Source organism: Anabrus simplex, chromosome 6, assembly GCF_040414725.1.
Source record: "Anabrus simplex isolate iqAnaSimp1 chromosome 6, ASM4041472v1, whole genome shotgun sequence".
NCBI lineage: Eukaryota > Metazoa > Arthropoda > Insecta > Orthoptera > Tettigoniidae > Anabrus > Anabrus simplex.
In genome coordinates this window covers 280,927,543-280,945,711 of record NC_090270.1, presented here as the reverse complement: position 1 = coordinate 280,945,711, position 18,169 = coordinate 280,927,543, and the positions used below count along the sequence as shown (strand labels likewise).

Here is an 18,169-nt window from a genome sequence, read left to right as displayed (position 1 = left end):
ATTATGTACGATGTGTTATACTGTTCCACTGTTGCGCCAGAGCCGAGGAGGACGTAGGTCTGCCCGGTAATGCCATTCGAACGAGGTGTATATCTTCTCGGGGGGTGGTCTGGGCCATGCGACAAGACCCACCTCGTCGTGTTCTACGGCCTTCTGTGAACCATTCTGTACACACTCGTTGCACTGCCGACACACTTCTTCCCACACGAGCAGCAATTTCCCGGATGGATATCACGTTCTCTCATGCCAATGCTGCGCCCTCTTTCGTACTCATTCATTTGACGGTACGGTTCTCGCATACGTCTGCGAGGCATCCTAGACGTCTGCTCAAGTCACACTGATCCATTACCTTCGGTTTATAATGACAACGAGAGCCGCAGACACATTGTACCAGTCGGTGGTGGTGCGCTGAGATATCGATGTGGACTTTGAACCTGAAGGCCGACATGGTTCCAATGCTAATCATCTTTTCAGAACATACTAATGCACATGTTCTGTGAATATGAACTTCCTATCTCTAGTCTTTCAAGGCGTTTTGGCTTTTAGGAACATGAGTGTGGATCTCTGCTAAAATTAATATGAAAACGACGTCTTTCCTTGTGCGGGTCATAGGCCTACTTTATGCCATTCTTCATTAATGACAACTTTCGTAGAAGGTTATAGGCTACTGTTAGCAAAAGACCTCGGGGAAGACCTAGAAATTCATTCATAAAACAGTCTGGCTCCATGGCTAAAATCTAAAATGCTGCTTTTTGCTTCAAGGGGGTCCCGTGTTCGATTCCCAGTCAGATGGGGAATTTTTTAACTTTCATTGATTAATTCCTCTGGCTCGGGGACTGTGTTTTGTGCAATCTTCGTCATTACTATTCATCCCGGGTAGGACCATATTCTCACAAGAACATGTGTGCAGATTTTGATATACCGGTAGGGAGTGCGTTCCTAAAAGCAAACCTCGCACAGACTGTATACTCGGACTCTCAAACATGGTGAGACAGACTGTAGATAGCAATGCACGGTCAGCGTTGCCGGTCCCTTCTCAGATGTAAGCGACTCTCGACCATCTGTCGCTTCGTCGTTCCCATATCTGACAACAGCGCAATTCGGTGGGCGCAGGTTTAGACAAACGAGTAACTGAATGGATGGCTATATTTCTAGAAAATAGAACTCATAGAATTAAAGTAGGTGAAGTGCTATCTGATTCTGTAATGATTAAGAGGTGGGCTCAAGCAGTGGAGTATTATTGGACCTTTAGGTTTTCTTATAGACCTACACAAATGATATGAGTCAAGAAATGGAAGAATCACAGATAAGGCTATTTACGGATGATGCTGTACTGTATAGAGTGCTAAATGAGTTGCAGGATTGTGAGCGACTGCAGGGGAACTAGACAATGTTGTGAGATGGACAGCGAAAAATGGTATGTTGGTATGTCAGGTTTTAAATTTCACCAAGAGGAAACGTCTTCTTATTTTTAATTGATGTCTTGATGTGGTGATATTATCTCGCGGGGAACACTGGAAGTATTTTTTTCTTTTTTACAATATACCCTTTTACGTCGCACCGACACAGGTAGGTCTTATGGCGACGATGGGATAGGAAAGGGCTAGGAGAAGGAAAGAAGCGACTGTGGCCTTAATTAAGGTACAGCCCCTGGATTTGCCTGGTGTCAAAATGGGAGACCACAAAAACCATCTTCAAGGCTGCTGACAGTGGGGTTCGAACTCACTATCTCCCGAATGCAAACTGATAGCTACGTGACTCAAATCGCACTCCCACTTGGAGTATGGTTCCAGTATATGGGACCCACGCCAAGACTACTTGATGCAAAAACTGGAAAAGATCCTAAGGAAAGCAGCACGGTTTGGAAAGGAGTAGTATTACGAAAATTGTGCAAACTTTGGGCCGGGAAGGCTTTGGAGTAAGGAGACAAGATGCTAGACTACATTAAGTAGTATGTTCCGAGCTGTCGGTGGAGAGATGGCATGGTATGCTTGAGTCGAGCTTTTAAAATTAGGAAATAAGATAAAGCTGTAATTCAAGAGAATAAATTGGGGCAAATATTCATTTACCGGACGAGGAGTAAGGGACTTGAATAATTTATCAAGTGAAATATTCGATAAATTTCTAAGTTGTTTGATTACGTTTAAGAAAAAGGCTAAACAGATAAGGAATATGTAACCTGGACGACAGCCCTAAATGCAGATCATTGATGAGTACTCATCTCCACCCATATCTCAGCAGCTTCCGTAATATCACAGCCATAAAATATACAAACCTCGGCGGAAGCTACATTTTGCTTTGGCCTTTACCAAGACAGAGATGCAAAAACTTCGAATCCATCAAGAAATAGCTACACGCTATATGGGGAGATGTTCCTGCTCACTCACCACTGGTGTTCCATTCAGCTCTCTCGGCCGCCTTGATTTCTCCCCGCAGGCACTTCTCCACGTATGTGAGAGGATCGTAGTCTGCGGTCAAGACCTCCCTGAGAAGAGCGATGTACGCTATAGCTAACCTCAGCGTGTCGATTTTGCTGAGCCTCTTCTCGTAAGGGAACGTAGGGACGTGAACACGGAGCTCGTCGAAAGCCGAGTTGATGCTGCTGAAACGAAAAACACGATACACACGTTTAATATACGCTGACATTATCACTAACAGAACCTGCCGTCTCCGACAAGGTCATGGAGGAGTACAGAGTATACATGGCTTAGGATTTTTCTGAAATACTTCTGCGTTCCTTCATGAGTACCTTCATGAAATAAATCAAAAACATGTTTGGAATATAGTGGCAAATTATATTTTAAAGGAAAGAATGTGGTAATTTGACTAATGCACTCATGACAGTTCTTGCCTTCCTGCCAAAGCATGTGGAATTTTTGAAATGTAGAATCATATCCTTGTTCGGATTCCAACTTTGCCTCAGAAAACGAACGCTTTGCAGTCTGATCCTCTCAGTCCGGAAAATTATAAAACGAACGAATGCACTGTGAACATCCCCCCTGATAGCGGTAATACCGAAGATTTCTAGTACGTGCTCATTGCATACTTATCTGATCAATGTAATGCCCACGTGGTTTTCTGATCGTGTTTCTTCTGCCTTGCGCAGCTTTCAGAATCAGGTATGACATTCCATTTGAACTTTATTGGTATCACTCTGTCGCACAAGACACCTATCAAAGACCTGCATTTCATCCAGCCAACACTGATGCGTCTTTTGACATTGTCGTCAGTTGTTGCGTCGATAGGCATGACGCAACCAAGATGCTCGAACCTGTCTGTCACCATCAGTGGTTCGTCAGTTTGGAAAACAATGTTTCGCAGACCAAACAGCTGAAGTTGTAGAGCACGTAGGAAACACATTTTTCGTTTCATGGCAGCCTAGCGATGCAACAAACCTTGGCCTAATATAACACGTCTTGGGAGTCATCGACCTGTGATTGGTTCTGTGATGCGAGAGCTGTGTTACATAATGATTTTTACTATGCCGTTTGACGTATCCGATGTCTCTCCTACAGTCTCCCCTGATAGTGGTAATACCGAAGATTCCTAGTACTGTACTCATTGCATACTTATTTGATCAATGTAATGCCCGCGTGCTTTTCTGATAGTGTTTCTTCTGCCTTACGCAGCTGTCAGAACCAATTATGATGCTCCATTTGAACTTTATGGGTATCCCTCTGTCGCACAAGACACCTATCAAAGATCTCCATTTCATCCAGTCAACACTGATGCGTCTTTTGACATCGTCGTCAATTATTGCGTCGATAGGTATGATGGAACTGAGATACTCGAACCTGTCTGTCATCATCATCAGTGGTTCGTCGGTTTAGAAGACAATGTTATAAAGACCAAACAGCTGAAGTTGCAGAACATGTATTATGCCTTCTTACGGCATATCCTGAGCCCGTTTCTTCTTTTAGTGATGCTTCCCATCGTTGTAAGGTCGCCTCGACCTCTTCAAGTGCTTTGCTGACTAGAACGTAGTGTAGTGCTGCATTGCCTATTACTCAGTGTCTTGAGGCATTAAGTCGTCATTTCAGGCCATGGACACACAAGTGTAACTCGCTCAGCTACAGTTGTCAACGAGGTTACATGATCGCCATCGACAAACAAGGCAGTACACATTAACAGCATATTCTAGTAGTTCTTTAACATTCCCAAGGGAAAATTTAAATAGCAGCATCATGAAGTGTTTGTGCCTGCAACTGTCCAAGTGTAAATGGTGGAAGAGTGTGAGGCAGTGATGCGATGATACCACATTCAGGTGTTTCTGTGTTGTGTCCATTTGGGCACGGGTCAGTACAGAGTTTAGCCACCCCGAGTTGCAATACCTTGCTGAATCGTACGCTGTATGGAGTCATTACCGTTCTGAATCACGTTCTAAGGAATTGCGGTCCATGCTTGCTGCACTGCGAGAGTCGGTTCATCCTCAGTTCCGTATCAGTGTGGCTGATAGTAGTTGTACAGTCTTCTACTCATCATGTCCCGAAATGTTCAGTAGGTTTTAGGTTTGGGGACCTGGCGAGCCACTGTAAAAGCCTAATTAATATCTTAAAGAACTTCCCTGAAGGTGCCTGCAGTGTGATGGCCGGCATAGTCCTGCTGAAGCATCTCTTTTGCAACGGTCGACATCAGAGGAATAGGCAGTGGACTGACAACCCCATCCACGTAACTGTCAAGGAGTTATTATGCCCTTCAACATTCACTAATGGCTAGACTATTTCACATGAAAGCTAATAGCTCCCTAGACTGTAATGCCTGGGATTGGCTCCATGTGTCTCTCAATAATAAAAACGGCGTGGATCCTATCTGTGGTACACCGTCGGGCATGATTGCGACGATCATTGTGATGAAGACAAAAGCACATTTCGTCGCTAAAGACGACGCCATGTCATTCGTCGGCCCAGCGCGACTAGGATAGCGTGACACGTCGATGTTGTGAACACTTGCTGCGAGAACATGGTGTTAGGAAACAGCTGCACGCCAACGATGGTAGAAATTCAGTAAGTATAGCCTAAGTTGTATAACATTATAATGGATTTGAAATAGTATACATCTTATGTGGTGTACCTTGTAGAGGATAGATCTGTTCACTGCGATAGTCAGGGACCCACGCGCCAGAGGTACATTTACTTTTATAACCGAATTTAATTTATTACGCGCCATTCTGCATTGCAAAATCAGCATTGCCATTGGCTGTGATATAATTGGATATGACGTAATTCCCAGCAATCAAGACAAATACAATCCTTCACCAACTCACGCACAATAAAAACAACTAAATGCTAGAGGCTAAAGCCGCTTTGTGGCCCTAACTCCCTTTGCTTCATCACAGTTCAATGGTTTTTTCACTAACCGGACCTACACAATCCAGACCAATGGTTTTGTCACTAGCCCGACCTAACATATCCAGACTAATGGCTTTGTCACTAACCGGACCTACACAATCCAGACCAATGGTTTTGTCACTAGCCCGACCTAACCTATCCAGACCAATGGTTTTGTCACTAGCCGGACCTAAACTATCCACACCAATGGTTTTGTCACTAACCGCACCTAACCTATCCCGAAAAATGATTTTTGTCACTAACCGGACCTAACCTATCCAGACCAATGGTTTTGTCACTAGTACGACCTAACCTATCCAGACCAATGGTTTTGTCACTAACCAGCCCTAACCAATCCAGATCAATGGCTTTTTTACTAACCGGAATGCTTTCACCTAACAATGTACTACTAGTTCGTACAGTAAGTTCAAAAGTTGGCAGACTTGTGCACCACTTGATCACGTCGACCGCGAGAAGTCTGCAAGAAAGAAACAAACGACAGCGAAATCACGCCTAGATGTCTGCGCCAACAAAGGCTGCAGTATTGAACTTTTGCCTTAACGTTTACCAATTGTTTGTCACGTAACTATGGTTCAACGGTAGCTCGAATTTCCTATGCTCTTACATGAGGGTCTGTCCGGGACGTAGAAAATAGGCCGCGATTTCGTCGGGTTGGTCTCGGAGCATATGCTCCTTCATTTGACCTCTGCTGCTATACAGCTTGTATTGTAGATACTTTTCAGCCAATGCGAGCTGCTACAGCCCGCACAGATAACCCACTCTCACGAAGACCAACTACCCAGCCCTTTTCAACTCGTGACTGTTGATATTCTGCTCGTATCTGTCGGAGGGCCATGTTTCACAAACGAACACTTCACGTCACTGCACCACTCAGACTACACATCAAATAGGTTCTACTGGGCTTAGCATACAGGAAGAGAACAATGAAGTGGGGAGGGCCATATGAACAGTCCGATTGGGACCTGGGCAATGTTGTGAGATGGACAGCGGGAATGGTATGACGGTAAATGGGATGAAAAAGTAAGGTTGTTTCACCAAGGGAAAAGTCCCCTCAGTTTTAATTACTGTGCGGATGGGTTGATAGTTCCTCATGGTGATCACTGAAAGTAATGTCTGAGTCTCACAAGAAGTCGCGGCAGCTTGTAGGTACGGCACGAGTATCTAAGTTACAAACATTAGTCGTGATAAACAATGCGAGCTCTCTGAAAGAGATGAAAATGAAAATCCACAGCCTGTTTCCAGTCATTCCACCGGGTCAGGAATGGAATGAATGAAGCCTCCATCCAGCGGCGAGGATAGGAAATGTGCCGGCTGCCGAAGCCTGTCGCACTCCTCTGGGGCAATGATAAATGGCTGACAGATGAAACGATATGTTAATGGAGACTGTTGGTGGAATGAATGATGACAGAGAAAACCGGAGTATCCGGAAAAAACCTGTCCCGCCTCCGTTTTGTTCAGCACAAATCTCACATGGAGTGACCGGGATTTGAACCCGGTATCCAGCGGTGAGAGGCGATGCATGTTCATTATTAAACTGTTTACTATGCATTACTTACAGTAAATGTGTAATTAAAGCGCAAATGCAGCATCAATTTGACACTTCACAGCAGCACCTTAGTTCACAAGAATCATCGCGGACGGAACCGATGTTCATTGTCAGGCCTTCAGACTTGAGACTGGCGCATGCGCAGCAACCATGCGTGCGCTGCACCCGTAATCCCGTATGCACACGACTTTTCATCAATCAATCAATCAATCAATCAATCAATCAATCAATCAATCAATCAATCAATCAATACTGATCTGCATTTAGGGCAGTCGCCCAGGTGGCAGATTCCCTATCTGTTGCTTTCCTAACCTTTTCCTAAATGATTTCAAAGAAATTGGAAATTTATTGAACATCTCCCTTGGTAAGTTATTCCAATCCCTAACTCCCCTTCCTATAAATGAATATTTGCCCCAGTTTGTCCTCTTGAATTCCAACTTTATCTTCATATTGTGATCATTCCTACTTTTATAAACGCCATTCAAACTTATTCGTCTACTAATGTCATTCCACGCCATCTCTCCGCTGACAGCTCGGAACATACCACTTAGTCGAGCAGCTCTTCTTCTTTCTCTCAATTCTTCCCAACCCAAACATTGCAACATTTTTGTAACGCTACTCTTTTGTCGGAAATCACCCAGAACAAATCGAGCTGCTTTTCTTTGGATTTTTTCCAGTTCTTGAATCAGGTAATCCTGGTGAGGGTCCCATACACTGGAACCATACTCTAGTTGGGGTCTTACCAGAGACTTATATGCACTCTCCTTTACATCCTTACTACAACCCCTAAACACCCTCATACCCATGTGCAGAGATCTGTACCCTTTATTTACAATCTCATTTCTGTGATTACCCCAATGAAGATCTTTCCTTATATTAACACCTAGATACTTACAATGATCCCCAAAAGGAACTTTCACCCCATCAACGCAGTAATTAAAACTGAGAGGACTTTTCCTATTTGTGAAACTCACAACCTGACTTTTAACCCCGTTTATCAACATACCATTGCCTGCTGTCCATCTCACAACATTTTCGAGGTCACGTTGCAGTTGCTCACAATCTTGTAACTTATTTATCACTCTATAGAGAATAACATCATCCGCAAAAAGCCTTACCTCCGATTCCACTCCTTTACTCATATCATTTATATATATAAGAAAACATAAAGGTCCAATAATACTGCCTTGAGGAATTCCCCTCTTAATTATTACAGGGTCAGATAAAGCTTTGCCTACTCTAATTCTCTGAGATCTATTTTCTAGAAATATAGCAGTCCATTCAGTCACTCTTTTGTCTAGTCCAATTGCACTCATTTTTGCCAGTAGTCTCCCATGATCCACCCTATCAAATACTTTAGACAGGTCAATTGCGATACAGTCCATTTGACCTCCAGAATCAGACGACCATCGTACCTAAGTTTTAATATAGACTAAGGAATGATCTTCATTGGGGGTAATCACCTTAACGAGGTTGGAAAGAAAGGGTACAGATCTATTCACATGGTTATGAGGGTATTTAGGAGTTGTTGTAAGGATGTAAAGCAGAAGGCGCTGAAGTCGTTTTTGTTAGTCTATCTTTCTTTTTCCTACCGCTTTTCCCACACCTGTGGGGTCGCGGGTGCGAACTGCGTCGCACATGTGGATTTGGCCCTGTTTTACGGCCGGATGCCCTTCCTGACGCCAACCCTATATGGAGGGATGTGATCACTATTGCGTGTTTCTGTGGTGGTTGGTAGTGTAGTGTGTTGTCTGAATATGAAGAGGAGAGTGTTGGGACGGACACAAATACCCAGTCCCCGAGCCAGAAGAATTAATCAGAAGCGATTAAAATCCCCGACCCGGCCGGGAATCGAACCCGGGACCCTCTGAACCGAAGGCCAGTACGCTGACCATTCAGCCAACGAGTCGGACCGTTTTTGTTAGTCTATATATTTTAAAATTTACTTTACGTCAGCCCGCCTGGTGGCAATGATCGTTAAGGCGCTGAAGCCGGTTCGAGTCCCGTTGGTCGAAAAAATGTTCACCATCAGAATGTTGACCGGCACGGTAGGGGAGGTGGTGGTGGTGGTATACAATTTCTAATCACTAGATCGCGTGCCAAAAGCCTGGATTAAATTCCAAACCTCTCCGCAGTGCTCATATGGAGTGAGAGCATATGACGCTGTTGATGGTGATTCGTCCGTCGGATGGAGACGTTAAGGCTTGAGCAGACCCGTTGGTGCTATTCGACAGGAGTAGGCTATATGCCGGTACCGGGTTTCACCCTCTCCCTACTATCATATATCACGTCATTCATTTCATCTCATTAACTCCTCTGATGAGGTTGACGTCAGGAAGGGCATCCGGTCATAAAAACCCGTCACGACAGATTCATCTCACCTCATACCCGATCCCGTAGGGAAACGCGACAAGGGTTGGATAAACAAACAAACAAACAAACAAACAAACAAACACACAAACAAACAAACAAACAATTTACTTTACGTCGCACCGACACAGATAGGTCTTTTGGCGACGATGAGATAGGAAGGAGGTCTGGTAGAACCTCTTTGATTTGGATTGAAGGAGATTACATTTTTCATTCGTTTATCTAATACCTTTTCAATGTTCCTTCTTAGGATTCAACATATTGTTATTGGTCTCCATTCATTTATATCATTCACATCTCCAGTCTTATGAGCTGAAACTATACGAGCAACCTTGAATCATTCAGGAACCCATGTCTCTGTCGACATTTTTAGCTATTATACTGGCTACTCGTGCACATTTAACAACCTTCATAAGTATAAAATATTCAGTCAAATGCACGATTAAAAACTGTCCTTAATATAACAGGTCTGTAACAAGAGAACATATTAATGTCATAAAACTTCAGTGTTTAAAATAGCCTATATTATAGAAAGGTCTTGACTACACAATCATAACCAGGTCAAACTTGCACAGGAGGAAAATATTCATGATAAACCTTACAAAATATTAAAATCTATATAACTACGCACAGAGATATTTTACCTTCACTCTAAGATTCACGTACCTTAAAGAGAAGACAGGTATAACAAAACTACGTAAGTAATTTGCAGGAATAAATTACTATTTAAAATTGTCTAATGCAGGCATACTAGGAAAACATGCAATAATAATAATAATAATAATAATAATAATAATAATAATAATAATAATAATAATAATAATAATAATAGTCTAATAATAATAATAATAATAATAATAATAATAATAATAATAATAATAATAATAATAATCGGGTTGTAGGCTACTGAACGATAGCATTGAAGACCGAGAGTTTTCATTTAATCAGTGTGTGAGGTACCTTATAGAGAATTATAATTTCAAAATGTAGGACTTCGAACGCACCATTTCCTTCATTAAAACTGAATATCTCTGATTAAAATAGTCTAAGATTCTATTTTCTATAAATGGAAAACAGTGAATGAAGACCTGAATGTAAGATGATAGTGTAAAAGCATCTCTCTTGGAATTCTCGGCATGTTAAATGTGTGGTAATGAAGATATAACAGTTTTAACTTTGAATTAAACTTTCTAGCATACGTGAATGATAGAGAAAAGCTATGAACGTGTTTCTGAAGACTACATGGGATTCATTTTCTTTGTGAGTTGCTGTAAATTCCTACTGCTGCATTTCTTTAGATTGTTGTCACTTAGGCCTAACTAAGGGCAATGCGCTAAGATAAGAAGTGTTTTGGAGCGAATCTCTGAATATATTTCTATTCACACAATTCTGTGAAAATGGCAACGAGTGAGACTTCAGCTTCTGCGCAGTCTGCCATAATTTTTGTCCACGTGTATTGTGGCGGACAAAATCATTTTATAAATTATGAATTGTTTTTTCCTACAGTTGTTCGCCTTTTAGAGCGAGACGTATAACGCGTACAGTCACATGCGAAGGTCGTGAAATAATATTCTTTTACATTTTAAGCAGAATCAGTTATTCTATAGTTATAGATTAGAATTTTCTTTAAATATGCATAAACTGCATAAAATTTGTAATGAAGGCTATTGAGAATGTACAAACTAAATTGAAAGATTGTGAACGATATTACCTTCAATGAAGTAGTGAAAAACCACACGTTGTTTGACATTTAACAGTATACACATGTAAATAACTACATATAACATACATAAACTTGCATGGAGGTTGCTAACAATATGTAGTTTATGTTTTATTGCTTTAATGTCCCACTGACCATTTTTTACGGTTTTCGGTGACGCCGAAGAGGCGGAATTTTGTTCCTCAGGAAATATTTTACGTGCTAGTAAATCTATCGACATGAGGCTAACGTATTTGGATATCTTCGAGTACCACTGGATTGATCTGTGGTCGAGCCGCCAGGCTTGTGCTGAGAAGGGCATTACTCTACAGTCTGAATCACTCAGTCCAGCTATTCCACATACTGTGGGCCTAGGACATATATAAACTCGCATGGAGGTTTGGAGGTTGCTAACAATAAGAGTACCGGGCGAGTTGGCTGTGCGCGTAGAGGTGCGCGGCTGTGAGCTTGCATCCGGGAGATAGTAGGTTCGAATCCCACTATCGGCAGTCCTGAAGATGGTTTTCCGTGGTTTCCCATTTTCACACCAGGCAAATGCTTGGGCTGTATCTTAATTAAGGCCACGGCCGCTTTCTTCCAACTCCTAGGCCTTTCCTATCCCATCGTCGCCATAACACCTATCTGTGTCGGTGCGACGTAAAGCCCCTAGCAAAAAAAAAAACAATAAGAGCTACCGAGCTCGATAGCTGCAGTCGCTTAAGTGCGGCGAGTATCCAGTATTCGGGAGATAGTGGGTTCGAACCTCACTGTTGGCAGCCCTGAAGTGGTTTTCCGTGGTTTCCCATTCTCACACTAGGCAAATGCTGGGGCGGTACCTTAATTAAGGCCACGGCCGCTTTCTTCCAACTCCTAGGCCTTTCCTATCCCATCGTCGCCATAACACCTATCTGTGTCGGTGCGACGTAAAGCCCCTAGCAAAAAAAAAAACAATAAGAGCTACCGAGCTCGATAGCTGCAGTCGCTTAAGTGCGGCGAGTATCCAGTATTCGGGAGATAGTGGGTTCGAACCTCACTGTTGGCAGCCCTGAAGTGGTTTTCCGTGGTTTCCCATTCTCACACTAGGCAAATGCTGGGGCGGTACCTTAATTAAGGCCACGGCCGCTTCCTTCCCAGTCCTAGCCCTTTCCTGTCCCATCGTCGCCATAAGACCTATCTGTGTCGGCGCGACGTAAAGCCAATAGCAAAAAAAAAAAACTATAAGAGCTATATTATAATACAGTGGTTGCTTTCGTCTCTTCAAGTTCCGGATTTTGAACCGTGCATTTAGAATGTTTAAATTTTAATCTGAATTATAATGTAAGTTTTTTAAGGGCGGCGGTGGTGGAAGAATCACGATGAAATAGTGATACTTTATTCATTCAGGCAATTCGTTGAGTGTCTGAAACTTGTGAAGCAGTATTGAAAAGTGAATACAAACACACATTTCTTAAAAGCTTGCTTTCCGACGCATTATTACCATTATCATCTAGGTACAACCTGACCGGCTCCTTAGCCGAATTGTCGGCATAGTGACCTTCGGTTCAGAAGGCCCTGGATTCGATTCTTTCTTGCAACATCTGAAAGATAATAAGGAAAACATTTTGATCTGTTAATTCAACCACCCTAGTGGCCTTCTTAAAAAGACAACAACAGTGTATTGTTTGTTCCATGTACTAAAGCTCTATAACAGGCCTGCGCAATTGGTTTGTCTTTGAGGGCAAACCCAAACTGGACCACCTGACCCCTTCGCACTATATGAATCTTAGAGTAGTTCACTGCAGCTAAACATAGGCTAAGTAAATGTGTTAGTAGGTATACACCAAATGCTAATTATACGCATACAGGTATTTTATTTTTAGAGAGTTATAGTTACAATTATAATCAAATTATTTAGAAATGGATAGAGGTGTAAAATTTCTCACAAGGAACCATTAAAATAAAATTACAAAGTTTACTAATAATTTCATTAAGAATGTCACACTTGGAACAGTTCAATATGAAACATTGCATTTCTTTATTGCCACTATTTTATCAATGTTTGGTGTCATGTCTGAAAAGGCCGTTCTTAATATACGTGAACATTGCAGTTCTCCATGGCAGGTCAGTGTCATGCAGAGCTAAGAGAATCACTGGGCGATAGTATTTTACCTTATCAAACAACTGAGACCCTCAACATAGACGTGTAGCAACTAATAAAATGTGCAAAGTGGACGTCCTGCGTCTACTAACACCGAGGCTGATGCCGGGAAAGGAGCGATAGGAACGGAATAGTTGTTTGCCCAACATGAATCAGTATCTTCGATTGTCTTCGCCTCCTCCACTATAACCGTCGTACAGGGAAAGGAGTGGTACTATTTCATGAAATGGATTGGATTGGTTCTTCATTTGTGCCGAGTACTTGACAGATTTAGTCAACCTATGCTCTGGCTCTAATTCCACGTAATGCCTTAGGACTATCGTGGGTTTCGACGAAGGCGTCGCAACACGTCGCTTCCGGGTCAGCTTTCTATCCAGAATCTCTAAGAGATCACGCCTGCCTTCGTTTCTGCTTGTAACAGACCTTTCTTCCAAAGATGCAGAGCTTTCTGCTGCTGCCTTTGGATTATAGTTCTTAGCTCGACTTCAACCTGAAAAATAGTTACATGCTTAGGCCCTATATCATATCTGACAAGCGGTTAGCAATATGTTCCGCGGTATAACTTCCTTCAAGAATTTCCGTTGCCAGACATGCGGACATCAGTGCATTGACGCCATTGATGTAATAGCAGTACGGGTGTTGTCTATTGGATGTCCATCAGTCAGTCGTTAAAGTGGCATGCATTTCTTCTCAAATTCCCTATGACAAAATAAATATAACATCGGTATCGATCAAGGCAATAGCTGGCAACTGGTTTAAGTACGGTATAATAAATACTGCTATTTAAGTTCATTTTTCACCTACCTCAGACAGAGTTCGTCGGCATGGTAATTGATATATCCGATTAAAATATTTAACAAAATTCCTGAAGCCTTTGTCCTGGATAATGTTGAGAGGTTGCATGTCTATAGAAACAACCATAGCCAAACTCCGATTCAAGCGCTTTTGTTCTTCACTACCTAGGACGTAGGGCCTACACCTCACTATTTTATTCAGTTGCTGAAATATGTATCTATACTCGACTTAACTAAAGTTGGCGCCTGACAGGTAAGGTTGGATGGAGGAGCACTGCACGTGCCATTTCACGATATTGCCACATTCCAGCATTCCTTTCTACATGCTCTTAGCCCTCGCTTCCGGCTCACTTGTTCCCTCCTTCATTCTGACCGCTGTGATCTGTTGTAGACTACCTGGCCAGGCGGTGTCGTCCCATTTGCGATCACTCTTATACAAACAATCAGGTTCTTATCAGTGACAGTGACAGGTTTGGCAACTCCCAGAAAGACGAGCTGCCCTGAAGTTTTATCTCCATGGCAACCGCAGTCGCCCCACCCTCGTTTCTATGGCAACCACACAGCCACTCCCTTTATCCCGCCTCGGCAGGCAGTAAACGGACCTCCTAAGAAATGTCAGACACCAGCTCTTATTATTAGCAGTATAGATATTTAATTGAGGGTTTCTTTATACACATGTGACCTCGTGGACTTTTTGATAGAACATTTTATACTGAGTAATTCCTACACGTATTGTCTGACGATATCTTTAAAGTTGTAAGCAGCATTAATCCGGGTCTCTGAAATCTCTACCAACACATATAGACGTAATACTTAAAGATGCATTCTGACATTTCTTAGAGGGAGGTCCGTTTACTGCCTGCCTGGGTGGGGAGAAGGGAGTAGGGGATATGGTTGTCATGGAGATAATACTGCGGGCCTCCTCGTGTTGCTTGGAGTTGCCAAACCTCTTCCAACATAACACAGTGGTCTGAACGAACGCATAAGTGAGCCGAAAGTGAAGGGAAGGAGAAAGGAATGTGGCAACACTGTGCAATGCTCCTCACTCCAGTCCTATGTGTCAAAATGCTTCTTTTAATGTTACGGGTATAATGCAGAGTTTCTATTCTTAACAAACATGAAAGCTGTTATAGTCAGCAACCTTGTTAAGGTAGATGTGTGGCCCTCTGCAGTTCTTACACATGTAGTTTGTAGATATATTTAATCATTTAGGGAGCCTCAGCCGAGAAATTGATCGCCTGGCGTCACATTCTTAGAGATGTTTAGCAGAAACCGTTACTTCTCGGATTGATTTAATCACAGTTCAATATCTGAAACATGGAAACCTTCTTCTGGAGATTTTCTGCAACAATGAAAATCGAACGAAGATCTGTCCAGTGGTTCTCGGGTTATAATGATTTCGACTGCGTAAGCCAAGCCTCAGGAATGATCCTTCTCTACCTAGCACAGAATTTCTACTGGTAAGAAAACATAAAAACTGCTATTGCGGGTGAAATTATAGATATGCGACCCCAGGGGCTCTTGTAGAACGTTTTATGCTTTCATTACTTACTCCTCGTGTGGTTTGTAGATATCTTTCACTGTTTAGGTAGCGAAAGCCGAGAAATTGTATCCCGTGGTGTTATTTTCTTCCAGTTGCTGCTTGTTTCCTTTCATAACAGTTTAGTGTCTGGGTCCATGGCTAAATGGTTAGCGTGCTGGCCTTTGGTCCAGAGGGTCCCAGGTTCGATTCCCGTTTGGGTCGGAGATTTTGACCTTAGATGGTTAATTCCCTTGGCTCGGGGACTGGATTTTGTGCTGTCCCCAACATCCCTGCAACTCACACACCACTATTCTCACACACTATTCTCTACCACGATAACACGCCGTTACCTACACACGGCAGATGTCGTCCAACCTCATCGGAGGGTCTGCCTTACAAGGGCCGGCTAGAAATAGCCACACGACATTAAATTATAGCAGTTTAGTATTTGATATGCAAGCAAACCTTCCCCAGGAGGTCCTCTAGGCAACAGTGAAAACATAAAAATATCTTCTGCGGTATTCGAGTTATGGAATGCTATTCCGATACCTAATGCACGATTTCCACTGTTTAAAAAACATAACACGTTTATCGTGGCAGGAATTTTAAAGATAAATTAGGCTACGTATGTGGTCTCACGGGCTTTCTTGCAGTACTTTTCGTCCTCTACAATTCGTATGAACGTAGTTTGTGGATATCTTTAAAGGTTAGGCACTGTAAGTTGTCGTCTGGCGTTATTTTCTTTGAGTTTTCTGGCAGAAATCGTTACTCCCAGGTATCCTTTAATCACAGTTCAATAATTTAAGGTAACTTAAGGAGATCCCGACATGAGGGAGAACTTGACACTTTTAAGCTTAGCGCCTCTGGTAACCACAGTACTGCACAGGTCAAACTTGCAACTACATTTACTGGAGCCGTATGGTTTTGTCCTCATGGTCATCCTGTTAGCTGAAGATTATCACTATAAATACAAGGCATATGAATAGTTGAAGGTGAGTAAGTAAGTGAAATATAATTTAAAAGTAACTTGCTATAATACACTGACTGACAGAGCAAATGCAACACCAAGAAGGAGTGGTCAGAACTTTATGCCAATTGCAGGGTAGACTGACGTCACTGAGGTATGCTCATGATGTGAAATGCGCCGCTGTGCTGCGCACGTAGCGAACGATAAATGGGACACGGCGTTGGCGAATGGCCCACTTCGTACCGTGATTTCTCAGCCGACAGTCATTGTAGAACGTGTTGTCGTGTGCCACAGGACACGTGTAAAGCTAAGAATGCCAGGCCGCCGTCAACGGAGGCATTTCCAGCAGACAGACGACTTTACGAGGGGTATGGTGATCGGGCTGAGAAGGGCAGATTGGTCGCTTCGTCAAATCGCAGCCGATACCCATAGGGATGTGTCCACGGTGCAGCGCCTGTGGCGAAGATGGTTGGCGCAGGGACATGTGACACGTGCGAGGGGTCCAGGCGCAGCCCGAGTGACGTCAGCACGCGAGGATTGGCGCATCCGCCGCCAAGCGGTGGCAGCCCCGCACGCCACGTCAACCGCCATTCTTCAGCATGTGCAAGACACCCTGGCTGTTCCAATATCGACCAGAACAATTTCCCGTCGATTGGTTGAAGGAGGCCTGCACTCCCGGCGTCCGCTCAGAAGACTACCATTGACTCCAGAGCATAGACGTGCACGCCTGGCATGGTGCCGGGCTAGAGCGACTTGGATGAGGGAATGGCGGAACGTCGTGTTCTCCGATGAGTCACGCTTCTGTTCTGTCAGTGATAGTCACCGCAGACGAGTGTGGCGTCGGCGTGGAGAAAGGTCAAATCCGGCAGTAACTGTGGAGCGCCCTACCGCTAGACAACGCGGCATCATGGTTTGGGGCACTATTGCGTATGATTCCACGTCACCTCTAGTGCGTATTCAAGGCACGTTAAATGTCCACCGCTACGTGCAGCATGTGCTGCGGCCGGTGGCACTCCCGTACCTTCAGGGGCTGCCCAATGCTCTGTTTCAGCAGGATAATGCCCGCCCACACACTGCTCGCATCTCCCAACATGCTCTACGAGGTGTACAGATGCTTCCGTGGCCAGCGTACTCTCCGGATCTCTCACCAATCGAACACGTGTGGGATCTCATTGGACGCCGTTTGTAAACTCTGCCCCAGCCTCGTACGGACGACCAACTGTGGCAAATGGTTGACAGAGAATGGAGAACCATCCCTCAGGACACCATCCGCACTCTTATTGACTCTGTACCTCGACGTGTTTCTGCGTGCATCGCCGCTCGCGGTGGTCCTACATCCTACTGAGTCGATGCCGTGCGCATTGTGTAACCTGCATATCGGTTTGAAATAAACATCAATTATTCGTCCGTGCCGTCTCTGTTTTTTCCCCAACTTTCATCCCTTTCGAACCACTCCTCCTTGGTGTTGCATTGTCACTGTCAGTCAGTGTATGATGAGTAGATTGTGTAACGAAATAGGTAGATATGCGATAATTTTAAGATAGTGTTTTAGGTTAGGCGCACAAGGCAAGTTTCGGAGAAGCGGTCATATTTCCAAATCGCCAAACCTTCAGCTTGGTAAGTGTTGTGACCTCTTGCCTGCCAATGAAACTCGGGGAGATCTAGACACGACAAGCTGGGAGATCTCGACAGTGTAGGAGTAATAAATGATGACAATGTAGTGTATTAGGATATTTATAATATTTTTGCAATGCGATATCTTTATAATAATGTTTGTAGTTTTAAG

At 43.4% G+C, this 18,169-nt stretch overlaps 1 protein-coding gene across 1 annotated transcript in view; it reads right to left on the bottom strand.

Annotated features, from left to right (window-relative positions):
• The window catches only part of Fer2 (48 related 2), a 126,049-nt gene that overhangs the window by 5,445 nt on the left and 102,435 nt on the right, over nt 1-18,169 (bottom strand). Inside the window, exon 5 of the mRNA XM_068228287.1 lies at nt 2,388-2,602. Within this exon, the coding sequence (XP_068084388.1) occupies nt 2,388-2,602 (215 nt within the window). The remainder of the gene's footprint in view (nt 1-2,387; nt 2,603-18,169) is intronic.